The sequence below is a fragment of the Pristiophorus japonicus genome, chromosome 16 (genome assembly GCF_044704955.1).
Source record: "Pristiophorus japonicus isolate sPriJap1 chromosome 16, sPriJap1.hap1, whole genome shotgun sequence".
Classification (NCBI taxonomy): Eukaryota; Metazoa; Chordata; class Chondrichthyes; family Pristiophoridae; genus Pristiophorus; species Pristiophorus japonicus.
This window is the reverse complement of record NC_091992.1, coordinates 3,374,817-3,397,224: the sequence shown is the minus strand read 5'-3', so window position 1 is coordinate 3,397,224 and position 22,408 is coordinate 3,374,817. Positions and strand designations below refer to the sequence as shown.

Here is a 22,408-nt window from a genome sequence, read left to right as displayed (position 1 = left end):
ATCAACGATGTCTCGGCAAGATCCTACAAATCCCCTGGGAGGACAGCCGCACCAACATTAGCATCCTCGATCAGGCCAACATCCCCAGCATCGAAGCACTGACCACACTTGGTCAGCTCCGCTGGGCAGGCCACATAGTCCGCATGCCAGACACGAGACTCCCAAAGGAAGTGTTCTACTCGGAGCTCCTTCATGGCAAACGAGCCAAAGGTGGGCAGTGGAAACGCTACACGGACACCCTCAAAGCCTCCCTGATAAAGTGTGACATCCCCACCGACACCTGGGAATCCCTTTCCAAAGACCGCCCAAAGTGGAGGAAGTGCATCCGGGAGGGTGCTGAGCACCTGGAGTCTCGTTGCCGAGAGCATGCAGAAATCAAGCGCAGGCAGCGGAAGGAACGAGCGGCAAGCCAGTCCCACCCTCCCCTTCCTTCAACCACTGTCTGTCCCACCTGTGACAGGGTCTGTGGCGTTCGTATTGGACTGTTCAGCCACCTAAGAACTCACCAGGAGTAGAAGCAAGTCTTCCTCGATTCCGAGGGACTGCCTGTGATGATAACGCTGAGCAGTGCTGGACCTCATCCTGTCCTCGACAACTTGCATTTATACAGTGATTTTAATATTCCAAGGGTCTAGGTAGGACACTGGGTAGCAGAGTTTCGGATGAGCTGAATGTACAGTGGGAGCACAGGAGAATGGCCAGCAGTGGGAGCTGTGAGTTCACAGATTCGGCAGAGGCAGCAGTACCGCTCTCCAGTTGCACCGGATTCTACAAAAAATAAATAATTGCAATGCTTGCAACAGGCTGCATTTTATTTATCGCATCATTCAGACATATAGTTGCATCGTTGCCCTTCCAGCATTAAAATGCCATAAAGTGACTGGAAGCCGGATTGTTGGATGAATTTCCTGCCCAGGTATTGCACACGGACTGTACCATTAACCCGCACAAGAGGGGGGGGGGGAACGGGTGCAAACCGCGGGCTAAAAATGTGAGGCTTTCTGCTCAGAGGGGTAAATCCACCCTGTCTGGTGAATAGGAGGAGTAGAATGTTTTGTGAATGGGCTGTTTGGCGGGGGGATGAGTCCATGTGGAGAGAGGGGGTGAGGGGAGTGAGATTCCCCACCCCGGGTGGCAGTGGTGCGGTCCGCCCTGGATCCCGTGTAACGGTTTGAGTCCCGCTCCAGGTGAGAACCGGACCGGAGCCAACCCGGAGCTCAGCTCGATCCAACCCGGGCTACACCCGGAGTCCAGCCAAGACCCGTCTACACCCGGAGTAGGAGCCGGACCAGAGCAAACCCGGAGCGGCGGCGGGAGGGGAGCAGAGTCCGGGCTCCGGGCAGGGGGGCGGCCGCACAGACATGAGCTTTTCTGGCCCCACCGCCCTGAGCAGCGCCAGCGCCCCACAGCCCGAGCCCGAGCCGGCCGGCATGAAGCTGAAGAAAGCGCCGCCGGCCGCCGGGCTCCCGGCCACCACCGAGGATCAGCTGCTACAGCAGGAGAGCGTGTCCCCCGAGGATGTGCTGGGGCTGCAGAAAATCACCCAGAGTGAGTGAGGGGGAGAGAGGGAGGGAGAGGGGGATTGGGACTAGGGGAGAGAGGGTATGGGGGCTGGCGGGGGGAGAGAGAGGGGGATTGGGACTAGGGGAGAGAGGGTATGGGGGCTGGTAGGGGGAGAGAGAGGGTATGGGGGCTGGCGGGGGGAGAGAGGGCATGGGGACTGGTAGGGGGAGAGAGAGGGTATGGGGGCTGGCGGGGGGAGAGAGGGCATGGGGGCTGGCGGGGGGAGAGAGGGGGATTGGGACTCGGGGAGAGAGAGGATATGGGGGCTGGCGGGGGGAGAGAGAGGGGGATTGGGACTAGGGGGAGAGAGGGTATGGGGACTGGTAGGGGGAGAGAGAGGGGGATTGGGACTAGGGGGAGAGAGGGTATGGGGACTGGTAGGGGGAGAGAGAGGGGGATTGGGACGAGGGGGAGAGAGGGTATGGGGGCTGGCAGGGGGAGAGAGAGGGGGATTGGGACTAGGGGAGAGAGGGTATGGGAGCTGGCAGGGGGAGAGAGAGGGTATGGGGCTGACAGGGGGAGAGAGGGTATGGGGGCTGGTAGAGGGAGAGAGGGTATGGGGGCTGGCGGGGGGAGAGAGGGGGATTGGGACTAGGGGAGAGAGAGGATATGGGGGCTGGCGGGGGGAGAGAGGGTATGGGGACTGGTAGGGGGAGAGAGAGGGGGATTGGGACTAGGGGGAGAGAGGGTATGGGAGCTGGCGGGGGGAGAGAGGGTATGGGGGCTGGCGGGGGGAGAGAGGGTATGGGGACTGGTAGGGGGAGAGAGAGGGGGATTGGGACTAGGGGGAGAGAGGGTATGGGGGCTGGCGGGGGGAGAGAGGGTATGGGAGCTGGCGGGGGGAGAGAGGGTATGGGAGGTTGCAAAGGGAGAGGGGGGCGGTGGTGGGGGCTGGGGGGAGAGGAGGAGGGGCTCAAACTTAGGAACCCCAATAAATCCAGGCACAGCAGACTGGGAGAAGCAATGAGGGAAGAAGGGCAGAATTTCCCCCCTGTAGAATTAACCCCCTCTCTCTGGACAGTCAGCTCATACAGGTGCCGACAGTATATCCTGGAAGCAATAGTGAGATTGAGAATGTAATTGAGTTTAGACATATCAGGTTGCCATGGAGCTGAGTGGCCTTCACAACCTGCCCCATTTATAACCCCAAGCTGAGCGAGAGTCTCCCAGTGAGTGACAATTGCTGGATACTCCAACTGTCGGGTAGAATGCTGCAGGAGGCCTGCCTGCTCTGTGATGTCACCTCGGGAATATTCTTTTTCAAAACATTACAATTTTCTATGTGCTAGTCATATCTTGATGCCATTCACACTTTCTCTTGAACTGTAAATTATTTTAAAAAGACACCCAGCTCGGGGCGAGGGAAAGTTACAGATACTTTTATATAGAGGAGGACATCAGGAGGGGTCTGGGCTTTGGGGCAAAGAGCGGGTGTAAAACACGCTACCATTGGGGTCACGTGTTGTTGCGCCCCACCAGTCCTGCATGGTTACATGGGATCTCCCCATCGCTCAATGTGTCCTGGACACTGAGGGACTGAATGTTTAGATCCAGAACTGCACGGTGGGTGACATCACAGAGTTGGACACGCTCATTTTCATCATCGTTTTAATCCGTAAAGTTGCTATTTAATGAGAAGTTGATTTCTCTGTGTACATCCATGTCTCATTTATAGATTGCCCCATTGTACGCTGTGTTTCGTCAGTGAGTGATAGCCCTAGGGGGTCTTGAACCATGAACTTGCCCGGCCTGTACTTCATTGGCTGTAAAGCACTTTGAGACGTCCAGTGGTGGTAAAAGGCGCTATAGAAATCCAAGTCTTTTTTTTAAGTTATTGCCTCGCCTGCAGCCACACCGAGTGTCCCAAAACTAAACTTAACCTGAGAATGTTTCATTCTATAACCGGCCATTTGTTGATTGATCTCAGATATCTTGTGTGATCAGACAGGGAAGTTAGTGCAGGATTAACACGCTGTCTGAACTATGTATCTCACGCCCCTACTCCCGAGAGCACCGCTCTCAAAACCAGCCTGTTTTGCACCTCCTGCCCACGCTATTCTGTGCCCACTGCCAACTGAAAGTCACTTTCCACATGTACACTGACGACACCCAGCTCTACCTCACCACCACTTCTCTCGACCCATCCACGGTCTCTAAATTGTCAGACTGCTTGTCCCACATCCAGTACTGGATGAGCAGAAATTTTCTCCCATTGAATATTGGGAAGACCGAAGCCATTGTTTTCGGTCCCCACCCTAAACTCCGTTCCCCAGACACTGACTCCACTCCTCTCCCCAACTTCTGTCTGAGGCTGAACCAGACTGTTCGCAACCTTAGTGTCATATTTGACCCTGAAATGAGCTTCCGACCACATGTCCGCAGCATAACTAAGACCGCCTATTTCCCCCTCTGCAATGTCGCCCATCTCCGCACCTGCCTCAGCTCATCCGCTGCTGAAGCCCTCATCCATGCCTTTGTTACCTCTAGACTTGACCATTCCAACGCACTCCTGACTGGCCTCCCACATTCTACCTTACGTAAACTATAAGAGGTGATCCAAAACTCGGCTGCCACCGTGTCATAACTCGCACCGAGTCCCGCTCACCCATCACCCCCTGTGCTCACTGCCCCGTGTCCTAACTCACACCGAGTCCCACTCACCCATCACCCCCTGTGCTCGCTGCCCCGTGTCCTAACTCGCATCAAGTCCCGCTCACCCATCACCTCCTGTGCTCACTGTCCCGTGTCCTAACTCGCACCGAGTCCCGCTCACCCATCACCCCCTGTGCTCACTGCCCCGTGTCCTAACTCACACCGAGTCCTACTCACCCATCACCCCCTGTGCTCACTGCTCCGTGTCCTAACTCACACCGAGTCCCACTCACCCATCACCCCCTGTGCTCACTGCCCCGTGTCCTAACTCACACCGAGTCCTACTCACCCATCACCCCCTGTGCTCACTGCCCCGTGTCCTAACTCACACCCAGACCCACTCACCCATCACCCCCTGTGCTCACTGACCTACATTGGCTTTCGGTTAAACAATGCCTCGATTTCAAAATTCTCATCCTTATTTTCAAATCCCTCCATGGCCTCATCTCCCCCCCCCGCCCCCCCCCCCCCGAGATGTCTGCACTCCTATAATTCTGCCCTCCTAAGCATCCCTGATTATAATCGCTCCACCATCGGTGGCCGTGCCTTCTGTTGCCTGGGCCCCAAGCTCTGCAACTCCCTCCCTAAACCTCTGCCTCTTTTTCCTCCTTCAAGACGCTCCTTAAATCATACCTCTTTGACCCAGCTTTTGGTCACCTGCGCTAATTTCTACTTTTGTGGCTTGGTGTCAAATGTTTTATCACATAATACTCCCGTGAAATGCGTTAGGATGTTTCACTTGGTTAAAGGCGCTATATAAATACAAGTTGTTAACTCTATATGGTGTATATAACCTGTGGGAGGCACTGACCCAGGTGTTGGTGGTGGGGTGGGGTGGGGGGGGGGAAGGAAGGTGGGGGCGGGGATTGTGTTGGGGGGGGGGAGGGGAAGGAAGGTGAGGGCGGGAAGGAAGTTGGGAGCGGGGATTGTGTTGGTGGGGGGGCGGGGATTGTATCGTGGGGGGGCTGTGTGTGTGTTGTGGGGGGAGGTGTGTGTGTTTTGTGGGGGGCGTTGTGGGGAGGTGTGTGTGTGTTGGGGGGTGTGTGTGTGTTGTGGGGGGGTGTGTGTGTGTTGTGGGGGGGTGTGTGTGTTGTGGGGGTGTGTGTGTGTGTTGTGGGGGGGTGTGTGTGTGTTGTGGGGGTGTGTGTGTGTGTTGTGGGGGGGTGTGTGTGTGTTGTGGGGGGGTGTGTGTGTGTTGTGGGGGGGTGTGTGTGTGTTGTGGGGGGGTGTGTGTGTGTTGTGGGAGGGTGTGTGTGTTGTGTGGGGGGGGGTGTGTATGTGTTGTGGGGGGGTGTGTATGTGTTGTGTGGGGGGGTGTGTGTATGTGTTGTGTGAGGGGGTGTGTGTATGTGTTGTGTGGGGGGGTGTGTGTATGTGTTGTGTGGGGGGGGGGGTGTGTATGTGTTGTGTGGGGGGGGGGTGTGTATGTGTTGTGTGGGGGGGGGTGTGTATGTGTTGTGTGGGGGGGGTGTGTGTATGTGTTGTGTGGGGCGGTGTGTGTATGTGTTGTGTGGGGCGGTGTGTGTATGTGTTGTGTGGGGGGGTGTGTGTGTTGTGTGGGGGGGGGTGTGTGTTGTGTGGGGGGGTGTGTGTGTGTTGTGTGGGGGGGTGTGTGTGTGTTGTGTGGGGGGGTGTGTGTGTTGTGTGGGGGGGTGTGTGTGTTGTGTGGGGGGGTGTGTGTGTTGTGTGGGGGGGTGTGTGTGTTGTGTGGGGGGGTGTGTGTGTTGTGTGGGGGGGGGTGTGTGTTGTGTGGGGGGGGTGTGTGTTGTGTGGGGGGGGGTGTGTGTTGTGTGGGGGGGGGTGTGTGTTGTGTGGGGGGGTGTGTGTGTGTTGTGTGGGGGGGTGTGTGTGTTGTGTGGGGGGGTGTGTGTGTTGTGTGGGGGGGTGTGTGTGTTGTGTGGGGGGGTGTGTGTGTTGTGTGGGGGGGGTGTGTGTGTTGTGTGGGGGGGGGTGTGTGTGTTGTGTGGGGGGGGGTGTGTGTGTTGTGTGGGGGGGGGTGTGTGTGTTGTGTGGGGGGGGGTGTGTGTGTTGTGTGGGGGGGGTGTGTGTGTTGTGTGGGGGGGGTATGTGTTGTGGGGGGGGGTGTGTGTGGATGTGTGTTGTGTGGGGGGGGCGCTGTGTGTGTGTTGTGGGGGGGGCGCTGTGTGCGTGTTGTGGGAGGGGCGCTGTGTGTGCGTGTTGTGGGGGGGCACTGTGTGTGTGTGTTGTGGGGGGCTGTGTGTGTGTGTGTTGGGGAGGAGGGAGAGGGAGGGAGAGAGAGAGAGAGAGTGTGTGTTGGAGAGGGGGAGAGAGAGAGAGAGTGTGTGTTGGAGAGGGGGGAGAGAGAGAGAGTGTGTGTTGGAGAGGGGGGAGAGAGAGAGAGTGTGTGTTGGAGAGGGAGGAGAGAGAGAGTGTGTGTGTTGGAGAGGGGGGAGAGAGAGAGAGTGTGTGTGTTGGAGAGGGGGGAGAGAGAGAGTGTGTTGGAGAGGAGGGAGAGAGAGAGTATGTGTGTTGGAGAGGGGGGAGAGAGAGAGTGTGTGTGTTGGAGAGGGGGGAGAGAGAGAGTGTGTTGGAGAGGAGGGAGAGAGAGAGTGTGTGTGTTGGAGAGGGGGGAGAGAGAGAGTGTGTGTGTTGGAGAGGGGGGAGAGAGAGAGTGTGTGTGTTGGAGAGGGGGGAGAGAGAGTGTGTGTGTTGGAGACGGGGGAGAGAGAGAGTGTGTGTGTTGGAGAGGGGGAGAGAGAGAGTGTGTGTGTTGGAGAGGGGGGGGAGAGAGAGAGAGAGAGAGAGAGTGTGTGTGTGTGTGTGTGTTGGGGAGGGAGGGGAGAGAGAGAGTGTTTGTGTTGGGGGAGAGAGAGAGAGAGAGAGAGAGTGTGTTTTGGGGAGGAGAGAGAGAGAGAGAGAGAGAGTGTGTGTGTGTTGGGGAGGGGGGCGGCGGGGGGAGGAGTGTGTGTTGGAGAGGGGGGAGAGAGAGAGTGTGTGTTGGGGAGGGGGGGAGAGAGTCTGTTGTTGGGGAGAGAGAGTCTGTTGTTGGGGAGGGGGGAGAGAGAGTCTGTTGTTGGGGAGGGGGAGAGAGAGTCTGTTGTTGGGGAGGGGGGAGAGAGAGACTGTTGTTGGGGAGAGGGGAGAGAGAGTCTGTTGTTGGGGAGGGGGGGAGAGAGAGTCTGTTGTTGGGGAAGGGGGGAGAGAGTGTATTTAAGGGGGGCGGACATAGGTAATTTTCTGTGAGGGGAGAGAACTATTAGTGCTGCAACGCCAGCCTTGTGATGTCAGCATGCCTTGTTTTATCACTGTTGGATTGCAGTTACTGGCTGTCTTATTATGGGATGTTTTGACTATTTTTAGCATTTGGAGAAAAGAGTCACGTTTTTTTTTTAAAGCCAAGTATTCAGTCTCAATTTCTAAAGGCACCTGGGCGCAAGGTGCTAAATATGGTCTGGGCAAATGTATATCCGGGGGTGGATAAACACCGCTCACTGGCTGGTCCTGGGTAATAAGCAGGATCCTCCTTCTAGCTCTGAGAGATGCTTAGGTTCAACTAAGGCTGTAGAGTAAGATTGCTCTTTCAGAAAGTCGCAATAGCTGTGGACGAGACCGGTTTGAGATTATCCAGTTACGCCAATTAGGATGACCCACTGATGTGGGGATATTTATTTATTAACCATTATGTGAAGGTAAGGTGTACCGATTGAATTAAGCCAATAAATTCAATCCTATCCACTGTTCTGTGTGCTCTCCTTACTGAGACCTGAAACAGTTTATCAATCCAGCTCAGATCTCAGCCAGTGTTTGCCTCGCTGCCTTTCGGAGTGATTGTGTCTTTTGCACTTGGAGTTTGTCAAACACCCGGTTCGGGTCCCACGGAGTTCCAGCTACAGTACCTGTACAAGTAGCTGTAGGACAGTAAGCGATAAATTATTTGTGGGGGCGAGTGATGACACCGAACCCAAGAACGTTTCGATGGCAGAGCCAGTTTGCTACACTGTGATTTTGCTACATTGTAATCGTGGCTGTGTATCCATTTCACAATGTATCCCTTTCAAAAAAAACAGCCATGAGCACAATTTTACATTCTGTCCTTCAAATTTAAGTTCATTGTGCAAAGTATTTTGAGTTGTGTGATACTGGGGTACGGTACTGGTGGGTACAGGTCTGTCACTGTATAACACTGGGGTACAGTACTGGTGGGTACAGGTCTGTCACTGTATAACACTGGGGTACAGTACAGGTGGGTACAGGTCTGTCACTGTATAACACTGGGGTACAGTACTGATGGGTACAGGTCTGTCACTAACACTGGGGTACAGCACTGGTGGGTACAGGTCTGTCACTGTATAACACTGGGGTACAGTACTGATGGGTACAGGTCTGTCACTAACACTGGGGTACAGTACTGGTGGGTACAGGTCTGTCACTGTATAACACGGGTACAGTACAGGTGGGTACAGGTCTGTCACTGTATAACACTGGGGTACAGTACTGATGGGTACAGGTCTGTCACTGTATAACACTGGGGTACAGTACTGGTGGGTACAGGTCTGTCACTAACACTGGGGTACAGTACTGATGGGTACAGGTCTGTCACTGTATAACACTGGGGTACAGTACTGGCGGCGCTCCCTCAGTACTGCCCCTCCGACAGTGCGGCGCTCCCTCAGTACTGCCCCTCCGACAGTGCGGCGCTCCCTCAGTACTGCCCCTCCGACAGTGCGGCGCTCCCTCAGTACTGCCCCTCCGACAGTGCGGCGCTCCCTCAGTACTGCCCCTCCGACAGTGCGGCGCTCCCTCAGTACTGCCCCTCCGACAGTGCGGCGCTCCCTCAGTACTGCCCCTCCGACAGTGCGGCGCTCCCTCAGTACTGCCCCTCCGACAGTGCGGCGCTCCCTCAGTACTGCCCCTCCGACAGTGCGGCGCTCCCTCAGTACTGCCCCTCCGACAGTGCGGCGCTCCCTCAGTACTGCCCCTCCGACAGTGCGGCGCTCCCTCAGTACTGCCCCTCCGACAGTGCGGCGCTCCCTCAGTACTGCCCCTCCGACAGTGCGGCGCTCCCTCAGTACTGCCCCTCCGACAGTGCGGCGCTCCCTCAGTACTGCCCCTCCGACAGTGCGGCGCTCCCTCAGTACTGCCCCTCCGACAGTGCGGCGCTCCCTCAGTACAGCACTGGGAGTGTCGGCCTGGATTTTATGCTGAAGTCTTTGGATGGGACTACGAACCCATGACCTTCTGACTCTGAGGTGAGCGTGTAACGCACTGAGCCACGGTTGACATTGATCCAGCATAATTTTCTGGTTGGCAAACTATAACGTGGGGTGCCATAGGGATCAGTGCTGGGACCTCATTGATTTACAATATATATTAATGACTTGGATGAAGGGACCATACAAAGATGGGTGGGAAAGCAAGTTGTGAGGAGGATGAAAAGAATCTGCAAAGGGATATAGACAGTCTAAGTGAGTGGCAAACATTTGGCAGATGGAGTATAATGTGGGAAAAAGTGAGGTTATCCACTTTGGTAGGAAAAATAAAAAAACAAATTATAATTTAAATGGGGAGAGATTATAAAATGCTGCAGTACAGAGGAACCTGGGGGTCCTTGTGCATGAAACACAAAAAGTTAGTATGCAGGTACAGCAAGTAATCAGGAAGGCAAATGGAATGTTGGCCTTTATTGCAAGGGGGATAGAGTATAAAAGCAGAGAAGTCCTGCTACAACTGTACAGGGTATTGGTGAGGCCACACCTAGAGTACTGTGTACAGTTTTGGTCTCTGTATTTAAGGAAGGATATACTTGCATTGAAGGCAGTTCAGAGAAGGTTCACTAGGTTGATTCCTGAGATGAGGGGGTTGTCTTCTGAAGATAGATTGGGCCTGTACTCATTGGAGTTTAGAAGAATGAGAGATGATCTTATTGAAATGTATAAGATTCTGAGGGGGCTCGACAGGGTAGATGCAGAGAGGATGTTTCCCCTCGTGGGGGAATCTAGAACTAGGGGGCATAGTCTCAGAATAAGGGGTCTCCCATTTAATACGGAGCTGAGGAGGAATTTCTTCTCTCCGAGGATCGTGAATCTGTGGCATTCTCTGACCCAGAGAGCTGTGGAGGCTGGGTCATTGAATATATTTAAGGCTGAGATAGACAGATTCTTTTGAACGATAGGGGAATGAAGGGTTATGGGGAGCGGGCGGGGAAGTGGAGAAAGGCCAGGATCAGATCAGCCACGATCTTATTAAATGACGGAGCAGGCCCGAGGGCCCAAATGGCCGACTCCTGCTCCTAGTGCGTATGTTATGTTCTCGCGTGCTTTGCCAGCTTCCCCTTGAATGCATCGATATTATTCACCTCGAGCACTCCCTGTGGCAGCGAGTTCCACATTCTCACCGCTCTCTGGGTAAAAGGTCCTCCTGAGTTCCCTGTTGGATTATTAGTTCCCTCACTTGCCAATTTACATCCCTTTTCTCAATGTCGCTCCTGGTCTGTGTCCAGTTTCTGAGGCCACTTCAGCCACGAATCCTGTGCAGCGCAGACAGCGATTTGTTTCTTTCCCTCAATAGTCCTGATTCGGGAATTGTCTCTCCGCTGGGGATGTTTTTGGTGCTTTTCCTGCTCTTTGCTCCCTCCGCCGCGCGCTGGATGTGCGTCTGGTTGTGAAAGGGATAAATAGATAGAAAGATACTTTCCTGTGGTTTCCCAAAGGCACTTTACTGCCATGGAGTTCACCGTTGTGTTATTGGGAAACACGACAGCCAAATTGTGCAGCAACAGCAGCATTTCAGGCTGGTGACAGAGGTGGAGTTACCATCAGTTCATTCGCCACAATTGATCCATCCTTGCAGATAACACACTTCCTGTTTCAGTGTGAAGCTGCTCCTTATGCTGTTACAGAATGTCTCAGACAGGAGACCATTCGGCCCATCGAGCCTGTGCCGGCTCTCTCAGAGAACGATCCAATCAGTCCCATTCCCCCCCCGTTCTTTCCCCACAGCTCGGTGAATTTTTGCTTTTCTAGTATTTATCCAATTCCCGGTTTGAAAGTTACTATTGAATCTGCTCCCACCGCCCTTTCAGGCAGCGCGATCCCGATCACAACAACTCGCTGCGTTAAAAAAAAAATCTCCTCGGCTCCCCCTCTGGTTCTTTGCCAATCACCTTCAATCTGTGTCCCTCTGGTTACCGACCCTCCTGCCCCGGGAAACAGTGTCTCCCAATCTACTCCATGAAAACCCCTTGTGGTTTTGAACACCTCGATCAAATCTCCTCTTAACCTTCTCTGCTCCAAGGAGAACAACCCCAGCTTCTCCAGTTTATCCACGTAACTCTCCCTCATCCCTGGAACCATTCTGGTCAATCCCCTTTGCACCCTCACCAAGGCCGTGATATCCTTCCTACAGTGCGGTGCCAGAATTGGACACAATCCTCCAGCTGGGGCCCAGTCTATAAAGATTTAGCATAACTTCCTTGCTTTTGTACTCTCTGCCTCTATTTATAAAGCCAAGTTTCTCTCTGGATAAAGAAACACTCTTGTCCTCAACCTGCCCTTCAGAACTCTATCTTTTTTAAACTGTTTATCTGTGTTGCAAACAGCTGTGAGAGCCTTCCTGCATGTAGTCAGAGAGGATATCCTGATGTGTTGCGCAGCAGCTGATCATGTCCATGTTTAAGGTCGCATTGTCGTTATGTTACCAGACTAATTATCCAGAGAACGTGTGTTCGAAACCCACGCTGGCAGTTTGAGAATTAGAATTCAGTTGGAAATGAAAACCAGTAAACGTGAGCAGAACCTGTCGGATTGTCGTAAAAACCCAACGGGTTCACCTAACCTCCCTTAGGGAATGTCTATAATGTATCTGCTTCATGGGTTCTTTGCTTACGAATTCATAGCAACACATTGCTATTAAGAACTAGTTGGTTTATTATCAAAGATTTAACAATCACACGACACATTACCAGTTCATCCACCAGGCTCATAACCACCTGCCCCATCGTGGATCCCCCGAACCCAACTGACTGGGGTTTTATTTAGTTTTGTAATCATCACATGACTGGCGAAGTCACTCACAGGTGCCTACATCACACTATCCTTACCCAGTCTGACTCCAAAGTGGTTCCCTCTTAACTGCTAGCAAGCCGTCCCGTCTCAGGCGTGTACAATAAATGCCAAGGCTTCTTCGGCAACCACGCCCACATCCCGAGAATTACTTACAAAATAAATTCTCAACATGCACCCGAGAAGGGACAGCAGAGGGACGTGGGTCAATGCCCCCCCACCCCCACCGATGGGTCACTCTGTGACTGACCAGCGCAGACCTGGAAGATCGAGGGGGGGAAAGTAGCCGAGATTCCCTCCCCTGATTATTAGTGCGTGTGTTGCCACCCTCTGGCAGCTCCCCCAAGTGACCTTTCGCCATGTATGAGCCAGGCAGTCTGTCATGGGGGGCATCACAACAGAGCCCCAGTGCTGTCCTCTGCGAACAGCCACACACGCTCACATCTTGCGCTTCGAGTGCTGGGCAGCGATCAGAAGCAGGAAACCAGGCTGGTTTTTATCCTTGCGTGTGCGTATCGAGGGTGCTGAGGCCAATTCTTCCCCCGGCCCCGTCCCCAGCATCTCCTTTGCCACATGGCGGGGTGTGACACCAGGTCATCGAGGCAGTGGGAAACGCTTCCTTTCCACGGTGGAAACTGTGGCAAGTTCTGCATCAGGCACATGGTCCATCCAAACGTCACCCACATTCGCCAGGCAGCCTGTCCTGTCCTGTCCAGGGGGTGGGGTGGGGGTGGGGGGGGGGGGTCGATCTCCCAAAGACAGCTGCAAACCTGTCTGCTCCTCTGCTTGTTTGCTGAGCTCACTGCCAGGCAGCCAGAGAGAGAGAGAGAGAGAAGGGGGCAGATTCGGATTGGGGGTAAAATCGAGTTAAACAAAGCCCTCAGTGTGTGTGTGAGGGACAGCATTTACATCAGGGCACAAAAGAAGGCGGAAATGCTGATGAGAGGCTGTCACTGAAATGGCAAAAGATAAACCTCCTTTGTATACTGAACCGGGACAATTGAGCGACATTTCGGAACGTGAGCAGATTGTAAACTAGTCTGCAGCTACAGCCAGAATGCTAAAGCTCGCACACTGACTGACGGTTAAAGGCAAAGGCAGACACGCAAGTAAATCACATCCCAAATACCACAAAGTGCTGCTCTTAAAGTGCGCTGGCTGCAGTGGGGTCAAATGCAGCAGCCATTTCGGCGAACAGCAAGATCCCACAAACAGCAGCAAGTGAATGCCTGTTTGTTTTAGCTGATGGGGTTTGAGTGGGGGAGGGGGGGAGGTTGGCTAGGCACCAGGAGAACTGCAGCCGTTCGAGAAGGCGGCTCACCTCCGCCTCGAGGGCGATGGGATGGGCAATAAATGCCGGCTTTGCCAGCGATGCCCACATCCCGCGAAATCATTTTTTTTTAAACCCCCGTACGTTTAATATTCACCCAAGAGACAGGCGGGGTCTTGATTTAACGTTTAATTCGAACAACCCGCTGCAGCACAGTCGGTCTAGATCCAAGCTGGAGCGGGAATTGAACCCATGAGAGTGGAACCCACTGGGTCACAGCTGACCACGTTGCTGCAACCTTCGAACTCCTCTGCTCCAGTGCGACACTGGGCGGTCTCCCCTACACCATCATTGTCATTTATTTCCATCACTTGCTCCTCCTGACACCAGACTTCCTTTCTCGGAGACACAAGCAGGGTGCTATTAATGGGGGATTTTAACTCCCACACAGATTGGGACAAGCAGACTAGCTCATGTCAGAAATGTAGTGAATTTTTTGAGTGTGTCCGGGATAGTTTTCTCCAACAATATGTCCTAGAACCAACAAGGGGGCAAGCCATATTAGATTTAGTAATGAATAATGAGCCATATTTAGTTAACAGTCTGACGGTGTGAATGTTTATTCAATAGCAATCGGAACATGATCGAGTTCAACGTAGTTTAAAAAAAATTCGAACCAGGATGTGGGCGTCGCTGGCCAGGCCGGCATTTATTGCCCAGTCCTAATTGCCCCTTGAGAAGGTAGTGGTGAGCCGCCTTCTTGAACCGCTGCAGTCCGTGTGGTGAAGGTGCTCCCACAGTGCTGTTAGGGAGGGAGTTCCAGGATTGTGACCCAGCGACGATGAAGGAACGTCCGATATATTTCCAAGTCAGGATGGTGTGTGACTGGGAGGGGAACGTGGAGGTGGTGGTGTTCCCATGCGCCTGCTGCCCTTGTCCTTCTAGGGGGTAGAGGTCGTGGGTTTGGGAGGTGCTGCCGAAGAAGCCTTGGCGAGTTGCTGCAGTGCATCTTGTAGATGGTACACACTGCAGCCAGGGGGCGCCGGTGGTGGAGGGAGTGAGTGTTGAAGGTGGGGGATGGGGGGCCAATGGAGCGGCTGCTTTGTCCTGGATGGTGTCGAGCTTCTCGAGTGTTGTTGGAGCTGCACCCATCCAAGCAAGTGGAGAGTGTTCCATCACACTCCTGACTTGTGTCTTGTAGATGGTGGAAAGGCTTTGGGGAGTCAGGAGGTGAGATACTCGCCGCAGAATACCCAGCCTCTGACCCGCTCTTGCTGCCACAGTTTGAAGTAGTGTTTGAAAGGGAGAAACGTGAAACAGCGACTAAGATTCTAGATTTCGGTAATACTGTGTTTAATAAACTGGGGCAATCTGTTCATGGGTAAAACGACAGATCATCAGTGGAAGGTGTTCAAAAAATAATTTGTGATACAGAATCAGTTTATACCCGAGGGGCAAGAGCGCTACTGGCCAAAAAACACACGATCATGGCAACTGGGAAATACTAAACCGATAGTCGGAGCTACAAAAAGGGAGGATGCAAAGAAACTGGCAAGTGAGATCAAATGCAACATATAAACGTTTTCCAATTCTATTAGAAAAAAAGAGTGTGGTTAAGAGCAATGTTGGCCCCTTGAAAACTGATTGTGGTGATACTATCACTGAAAAGAAAAAATAAAAGAAAGGCTTGCATTTATATAGTGTCTTTCACGACCACCTCGCGTCTCAAAGCGCTTTACAGCCAATGAAGTACTTTTGAAGTGCAGCCACTGTTGTAATGTGGGAAATGCAGCAGCCAATTTGCGCACAGCAAGCTCTCACACACAGCAATGTGATAATGACCGGATAATCTGTTTTTGTTATGTTGATTGATGGATAAATATTGGCCCCAGGACACCGGCGTTGAGACTCGAGGTGCTCAGTGCCCTCTCGAATGCACTTCCTCCACTTAGGGCGGCCTTGGGCCAGGAACTCCCAGGTGTCAGTGGAGATTTTGCACTTTATTAGGGAGGCTTTGAGGGTGTCCTTGTAATGATTCCTCTTCCCACCTTTGGCTCATTTGCCGTGAAGGAGCTCCGAATAGAGCACTTGCTTTGAGAGTCTCGTGTCTGGCATGTGGACTATGTGGCCTGCCCAACAGAGCTGATCGAGTGTGGTCAGTGCTTCAATGCTGGGGATGTTAGCCTGAATGAGGACACTGATGTTGGTGCGCCTGTCCTTCCAAGGGATTTGTAGAATCTTGCGGAGACATCGTTGGTGATATTTCTCCAGCAACTTGAGGTGTCTACTGTACATAGCCCATGTCTCTGAGCCATAAGGGAGGGCAGGTATTGCTACGGCCCTGTAGACCATGAGTTTGGTGGCATTTTTGAGGGTCTGGTCTTCAAACACTCTTCAAACATGTACACTACGTCAACCGCATTGCCCTCATCAACCCTCTCTATTACCTCATAAAAAACCTCAATCAAGTTGGTTAAACACGATTTGCCTTTAACGAATCCGTGCTGACTTTCCTTAATTAATCCACACTTGTCCAAGTGATAATTTTATCCCTGATTATTGTTTCTAAAAACTTCCCCATCACTGAGATTAAATTGACAGGCCTGTAGTTGCTGGGTTTATCCTTGCACCCTTTTTTGAACAAGGGTGTAACGTTGTGCATGAAACACAAAAGGACAGTATGCAGGTACAGCAAGTGATCAGGAAGGCAAATGGTATCTTGGCCTTTATTGCAAAGGGGATGGAGTATAAAAGCAGGGAAGTCTTGCTACAGTTGTACAGGGTATTGGTGAGGTCACACCTGGAATACTGCGTGCAGTTTTGGTTTCCATATTTATGAAAGGATATACTTGCTTTGGAGGCAGTTCAGAGAAGGTTCACTCGGTTGATTCTGGGGATGAAGGAGTTGACTTATGAGGAAAGGTTGAGTAGGTTGGCCCCACACTCATTGGAATTCAGAAGAATGAGAGGTGATCTTATTGAAATGTTTAAGATTATGAGGGGGCTCGACATGGTGGATGCAGAGAGGATGTTTCCACTGATGGGGGAACTAGAGGGCATAATCTTAGAATAAGGGGCCGCCCATTTAAAACAGAGATGAGGAGAAATTTCTTCTCTTTGAGACTTGCGAATCTGTGGAATTCGCTGCCTCAGAGAGCTGTGGAAGCTGGGACATTGAATATATTTAAGACACAAATCGACAGTTTCTTAAATGATAAGGGGTTATGGGGAGCGGACAGGGAAGTGGAGCTGAGTCCATGATCAGATCGGCCATGATTGTATTAAATGGCGGAGCAGGCTCGAGGGGCCCTATGGCCGACTCCTCCTATTTCTTATGTTCTTATGTTCTAATTTGCAATTCTGCAGTCCTCTTGCACCAGCCCAGCATCCAAGGAGGATTGGAAGATTGTGGCCAGTACCTTCGCGATTTCCACCCTTACCTCTCTTAGCATTCTGGGATGCTTCCCATCCGCTCCTGGTGACTTGTCTACTTTAAATACAGCCAGACGTTCTTATATTTATCAATTTTTATCCCAACCAGTATCTCCTCTACCTCCTCCTTCACTGTGTCTATGGCAGCAGCTACCATAGTGAAGACAGATGCAGAGTACTTATTTAGTACCTCAGCCATACCCCTGCCTCCATGCGTAGCTCTCCTTTTTGATCTCTAATCGGCCCCACCCCCCTTACTACCTGTTTACTATATTTATATGCCGAGAGAAGACTTTTGGATTCCCTTTTATGTTGGCTGCCAGACTATTCTCATGCCCTCCCTTTGTCCCTCTGATTTCCTTTTTCACTTCCTCCTGTGAACTTTCTACATTTGGCCTGATTCTTATTATTCTGACATCTGTCATACACCCGCTTTTTCTGCTTCATCTTACTCTGGATCTCTTTCGTCTTCCAGGGAGCTCCAGCTTTGGTTACCCTCCTTTCCCCCTCATGGGATTGGAAAATTATGGCCAGTGGGGTCCACACTCCTCCGATTCTGGAAGGATTGGTGGCCGTGCCTTCAGCTGCCCGGGCCCCAAGCTCTGGAATTCCCTCCCTAAACCTCTCCTTAAACCTGTCCTAATATCTCCTGTCACTCAGTTTCAGATTATTGAAGATGCTCCTGTGAAGCATCTTGCTGTGTTAAAGGCGCTCTATGAACACAGGCTGTTGTTGGTGTTGTACAGCTACGCTGGAGTAAATGTCGGGCTCGGGTTGGATTTGAGCCCCACTTACTGCTGTGGGCCTGTCAGTAACTGTAGGAGGTGCCCAGGGTGACGGGACCATCCTGCGTGGGGGGAAATTCTGAACCTTCGGACCCTCACCCCCTCTCTGCATGGCCCCAGCCGAGACTCCATGACCGAACCTGTAAACCAGCCGACGGGAGCTGGGATGCTGTCGTTAATTGATGGTATCACCCGCAGCGACTGCAACTCGGAACCCCAGCTCGCTCCATTCTGCTCTCTCGGCTCGAGTCAAGAAAAAATGTGTTCCTTCATTCCCGGGAGGTGGGCTTCGCTGGCACGGCTGGCATTTATTGCCCATCCCTGGTTTGACACACCCCCTCAGAGACAGGTTGGTGGTTGTCAGTTTTACTGATCCCAGATTCTTATTTCCAGATTTTTCAAAACGGAATTGTATTTCCCACGGAGCGATGTGAACTCCCGTTGTGTGGACTATTAGTCCAGCGGTACAACCACTGACACCTCACTCTCGCTCTGTGATTTTAGACTTTAGGAAGGATGTCCAGACCTTAGAGAGGGTGCAGAGACTGCCCAGAACGGTTCCAGGATGAGGGACTTCAGTTACATGGAGAGACTGGAGAAGTAATAGCAGCACATTTGGAAAGCAGTGCCAGGATCGGTCCAAGTCAGCATAGATTTATGAAAGGGAAATCATGCTTGACATCTTCTGGAATTTTTTGAGGATGTAACTATAAGAGTGGATAAGGGAGAACCAGTGGATGTGGTGTATTTGGACTTTCAAAAGGCTTTTGACAAGGTCCCACACAAGAGATTGGTGTGCAAAATTAAAGCACATGGTATTGGGGGTAATGTAAAGACGTGGATAGAGAACTGGTTGGCAGACAGGAAGCAGAGAGTCGGGATAAACAGGTCCTTTTCAGAATGGCAGGCAGTGACTAGTGGGGTACCGCAAGGCTCAGTGCTGGGACCCCAGCTCTTTACATTATACATCAATGATTTAGATGAAGGAATTGAATGTAATATCTCCAAGTTTGCAGATGGCACCAAGCTGGGTGGTGATGTGAGCTGTGAGGAGGATGCCAAGAGGTTGCAGGGTGACTTGGACAGGTTAGGTGAGTGGGCAAATGCATGGCAGATGCAGTATAATGTGGATAAATGTGAGATCCACTTTGGTGGCCAAAACAGGAAGGCACAATATTATCTGAATGGTGACAGATTAGGAAAAGGGGAGGTGCAACGAGACCTGGGTGTCATGGTACATCAGTCATTGAAAGTTGGCATGCAGGTACAGCAGGCGGTGAAGAAGGCAAATGGCATGTTGGCCTTTATAGTGAGAGGATTTGAGTATAGGAGCAGGGAGGTCTTACTGCAGTTGTACAGGGCCTTGGTGAGGCCACACCTTGAATATTGTGTTCAGTTTTGGTCTCCTAATCTGAGGAAGGACATTCTTGCTATTGAGGGAGTGCAGCGAAGGTTCACCAGAATGATTCCCGGGATGGCTGGACTGACATATGAAGAAAGACTGGATCGACTGGGCTTATATTCACTGGAGTTTAGAAGGATGAGAGGGGATCTCAAAGAAACATAAAATTCTGATGGGATTGGCCAGGTTAGATGCAGGAAGAATGTTCCTGATGTTGGGGAAGTCCAGAACCAGGGGACACAGTCTAAGGATAAGGGGTAAGCCACTTAGGACCGAGATGAGGAGAAACTTCTTCACCCAGAGAGTGGTGAACCTGTGGAATTCTCTACCAGTGAGTTGTTGATGCCAGTTCATTAGATATATTCAAAAGGGAGTTAGATATGGCCCTTATGGCTAAAGGGATCAAGGGGTATGGAGAGAAAGCAGGAAAGGGGTACTGAGGGAATGATCAGCCATGATCTTATTGAATGGCGGTGCAGGCTCGAAGGGCCGAATGGGCTCCTGTTCTGTGAGATTCTCTTAATTTTTTTTAAACTGAATTCGCCCACCCCGACCCCGACGTTGCCCGCCCCCGCCCCTGCCTGCCCCCCCGCCCCCGCCCCTGCCCCCCCGCCCCCGCCCCTGCCCCCCCGCCCCCGCCCCCGCCACTGACATGCTGCTCTGCTGGTTCTGGCACTGAATTTAAGGTATAAGGGGGGGGTGTTGCCCTGCGGGTTTGTTTGCGGGCGGGGCCCCGGGGCTTGTTTGGGGGCGGCACTCCGGGGGGGGGGGGGCCGTAGGTTGTTTGGGGGCGGGGCGCAGGGTCACAGGTGTTTGGGGGTGGGCCCCGGAGGGTTTGGGGGCGGGGCCCTAGGGTGTTTGGGGGGCTGTTGCCCCGGGGGATTGTTTGGGGGCTGTTGCCCCAGAGGGGGGGGGTTTGGGGGCCGTTGCCCCAGGGGGGTTGTTTGGGGGCTGTTGCCCCGGGGGGGGGTTTGGGGGCCGTTGCCCCGGGGAGTTTGGGGGCGGTCTCCGGGGGGTTATTTGGGGGCGGGGCCCAGGGGGCGGCTCCCCGGGGGGGGAGTTTGGGGGCGGTCTCCGGGGGGTTATTTGGGGGCGGGGCCCAGGGGGCGGCTCCCGGGGGGGGTGTTTGGGGGCGGGCTCCGGGGGGTTTGGGGGCGGTTACCCCGGGCGGTGTGAGCTCGGTTACAGTGGGTGATCTCGGGCCCCGCGGTGTGAGGATTAGAGCAGCATTTCCTGTTCCTTTTAGCTCCGCCTGCCCAACCTAAATCCGAACCTGCTTACCTTCAGGTTAGGGATGCAGTTTGCAATGAGAATGAGTTGCTGTGACACACGGGCTGATCGGCGGCGAGAGCTGAGAGGATGCAGCTTGTTGCAGCGACCAACATAAACTGATTAAAGCTCTCGCTCCCAGAATAGACCGTGAGGCCGGGGGATTAAAGTCCATTCTCGGCTTCTCCGAACTCCACATTGATGCCAAGGCTTCGGATTAAAGAAAGACAGACTTGCCTTTCTATAGCGCCTTTCTCCACCGGACGTCTCAAAGCGCTGCACAGCCAATGAAGTACTTTTGGAGTGTAGTCACTGTTGTAATGTGGGAACGCGGCAGCCAATTTGCGCACAGCAAGCTCCCACACACAGCAATGTGATAATGACCAGATAATCTGTTAGTGATGTTGACTGCGGGATAAACATTGGCCCCAGGACACCGGGGAGAGCTCCCCTGCTCTTCTTCAAAATAGCACCATGGGATCTTTTACATCTACATCCACCTGAGAGGGCAGACGGGGCCTCAGTTTCACGTCTCATCCGAAAGATGGCACCTCCGACAGTGCGGTGCTCCCTCAGTACTGCCCCTCCGACAGTGCGGCACTCCCTCAGTACTGCCCCTCCGACAGTGCGGCGCTCCCTCAGCACTGCCCCTCCGACAGTGCGGCGCTCCCTCAGCACTGCCCCTCCGACAGTGCGGTGCTCCCTCAGTACTGCCCCTCCGACAGTGCGGTGCTCCCTCAGTACTGCCCCTCCGACAGTGCGGCGCTCCCTCAGTACTGCCCCTCCGGCAGTGCGGCACTCCCTCAGTACTGCCCCTCCGGCAGTGCGGCACTCCCTCAGTACTGCCCCTCCGACAGTGCGGCGCTCCCTCAGTACTGCCCCTCCGACAGTGCAGCACTCCCTCAGTACTGCCCCTCCGACAGTGCGGTGCACCGTCCCCAGTGCAGGGACTGGCCCGATCGCAGGGTCCCACTGACGCCCACCCTCCCCGGAACGCTCCAAGTGCTATCGATTGATCGATTGATCGCTGTGGATAAAGTGTCCCACCATCGTCCAATGGTGAGGCTGCAACTTCGACAAATGATGAATAAATAATGTTGCAGTAAAATGTCACCGACCTCACTCACAGCTCGTTGTTGTGTCTAAAACCCCCAGTGACAGCCCGTCCCACAGGAACTGCCCCTCACCCATTCCCCCAGTGCCCCCTCCCCCCCGACTCCGGTGTGTGGGGGGTGAGGGGCACTGCGGGGGTGGGGTGTGCGTGTCGGGGGGCGGGGGAATGAGGGGGTGAGCGGAGGTGCGGGTTGAGGGGCAGTGTGGGGGGGGGGTGAGGAGCGGGGTGGGGGCAAGGAACAGTGCAGTGTGCAATGGTTTACATCTTGTATGTGCAAAGACATTGGGCCGTGGGAAATCGATTCCAGGCCCCTCCCTGTCGCCTGTCACTGAACCCCGGGAGGAGGCCGTTTGGCCCGTTGTCTCGATGCTGACTCTTTGCTGGAGCTGATGGAACTGCTCCGTGCTCTCCCCCTGAGCCTTGAACCCTGGGCTCACATCAACTTCCCATTACAGGGAGAAAGCTGGCCTGCCTCCCTCACTCCCAGCGGCAAAGGGATTCAGTGGGAATCTGTCCCTGGGGGTGGCGGGGGGGCGCTGTTCAGGGGTGATGTCAGGAAACACTTCTTCACACACACAGCGATGGGAATCTGCAACAAAAATCTCTTGTATTTGGTGGTGAGGGTATCTGGGGATATGGAGAAAAAGCGAATGAACAGAGTTAAGATACAGATCAGCACCGACTGATAGAATGGAGGAACAGGCTCGGGGGCTGAATGGACTCCTCCTGTTCCTATTGCGGGAGAGTTCTGACTGTTTGTTGGAGCGAACATCACTCTCTTTATAATCGCCCCTCTCGGGTGGATGTAAAAAATCCCATGGCACTATTTTGAAGAAGAGCAGGGGAGTTATCCCCGGTGTCCTGCGGCCAATATTTATCCCTCAACCAGCATCACTAAAA

General features: G+C 53.3%; 1 protein-coding gene across 2 annotated transcripts in view; it reads left to right on the top strand.

Moving 5' to 3' along the window:
- The first annotated feature begins 1,157 nt into the window (after nt 1-1,157).
- The window catches only part of unc119a1 (unc-119 lipid binding chaperone a1), a 37,074-nt gene continuing 15,823 nt past the window's right edge, over nt 1,158-22,408 (top strand). The window contains exon 1 of one of the 2 annotated variants that reach the window (XM_070856893.1): nt 1,158-1,548. In XM_070856893.1, the coding sequence (XP_070712994.1) occupies nt 1,362-1,548 (187 nt within the window). In that variant the 5' untranslated portion in view covers nt 1,158-1,361. The remainder of the gene's footprint in view (nt 1,549-22,408) is intronic. The other variant, XM_070856894.1, reaches the window with a different exon arrangement.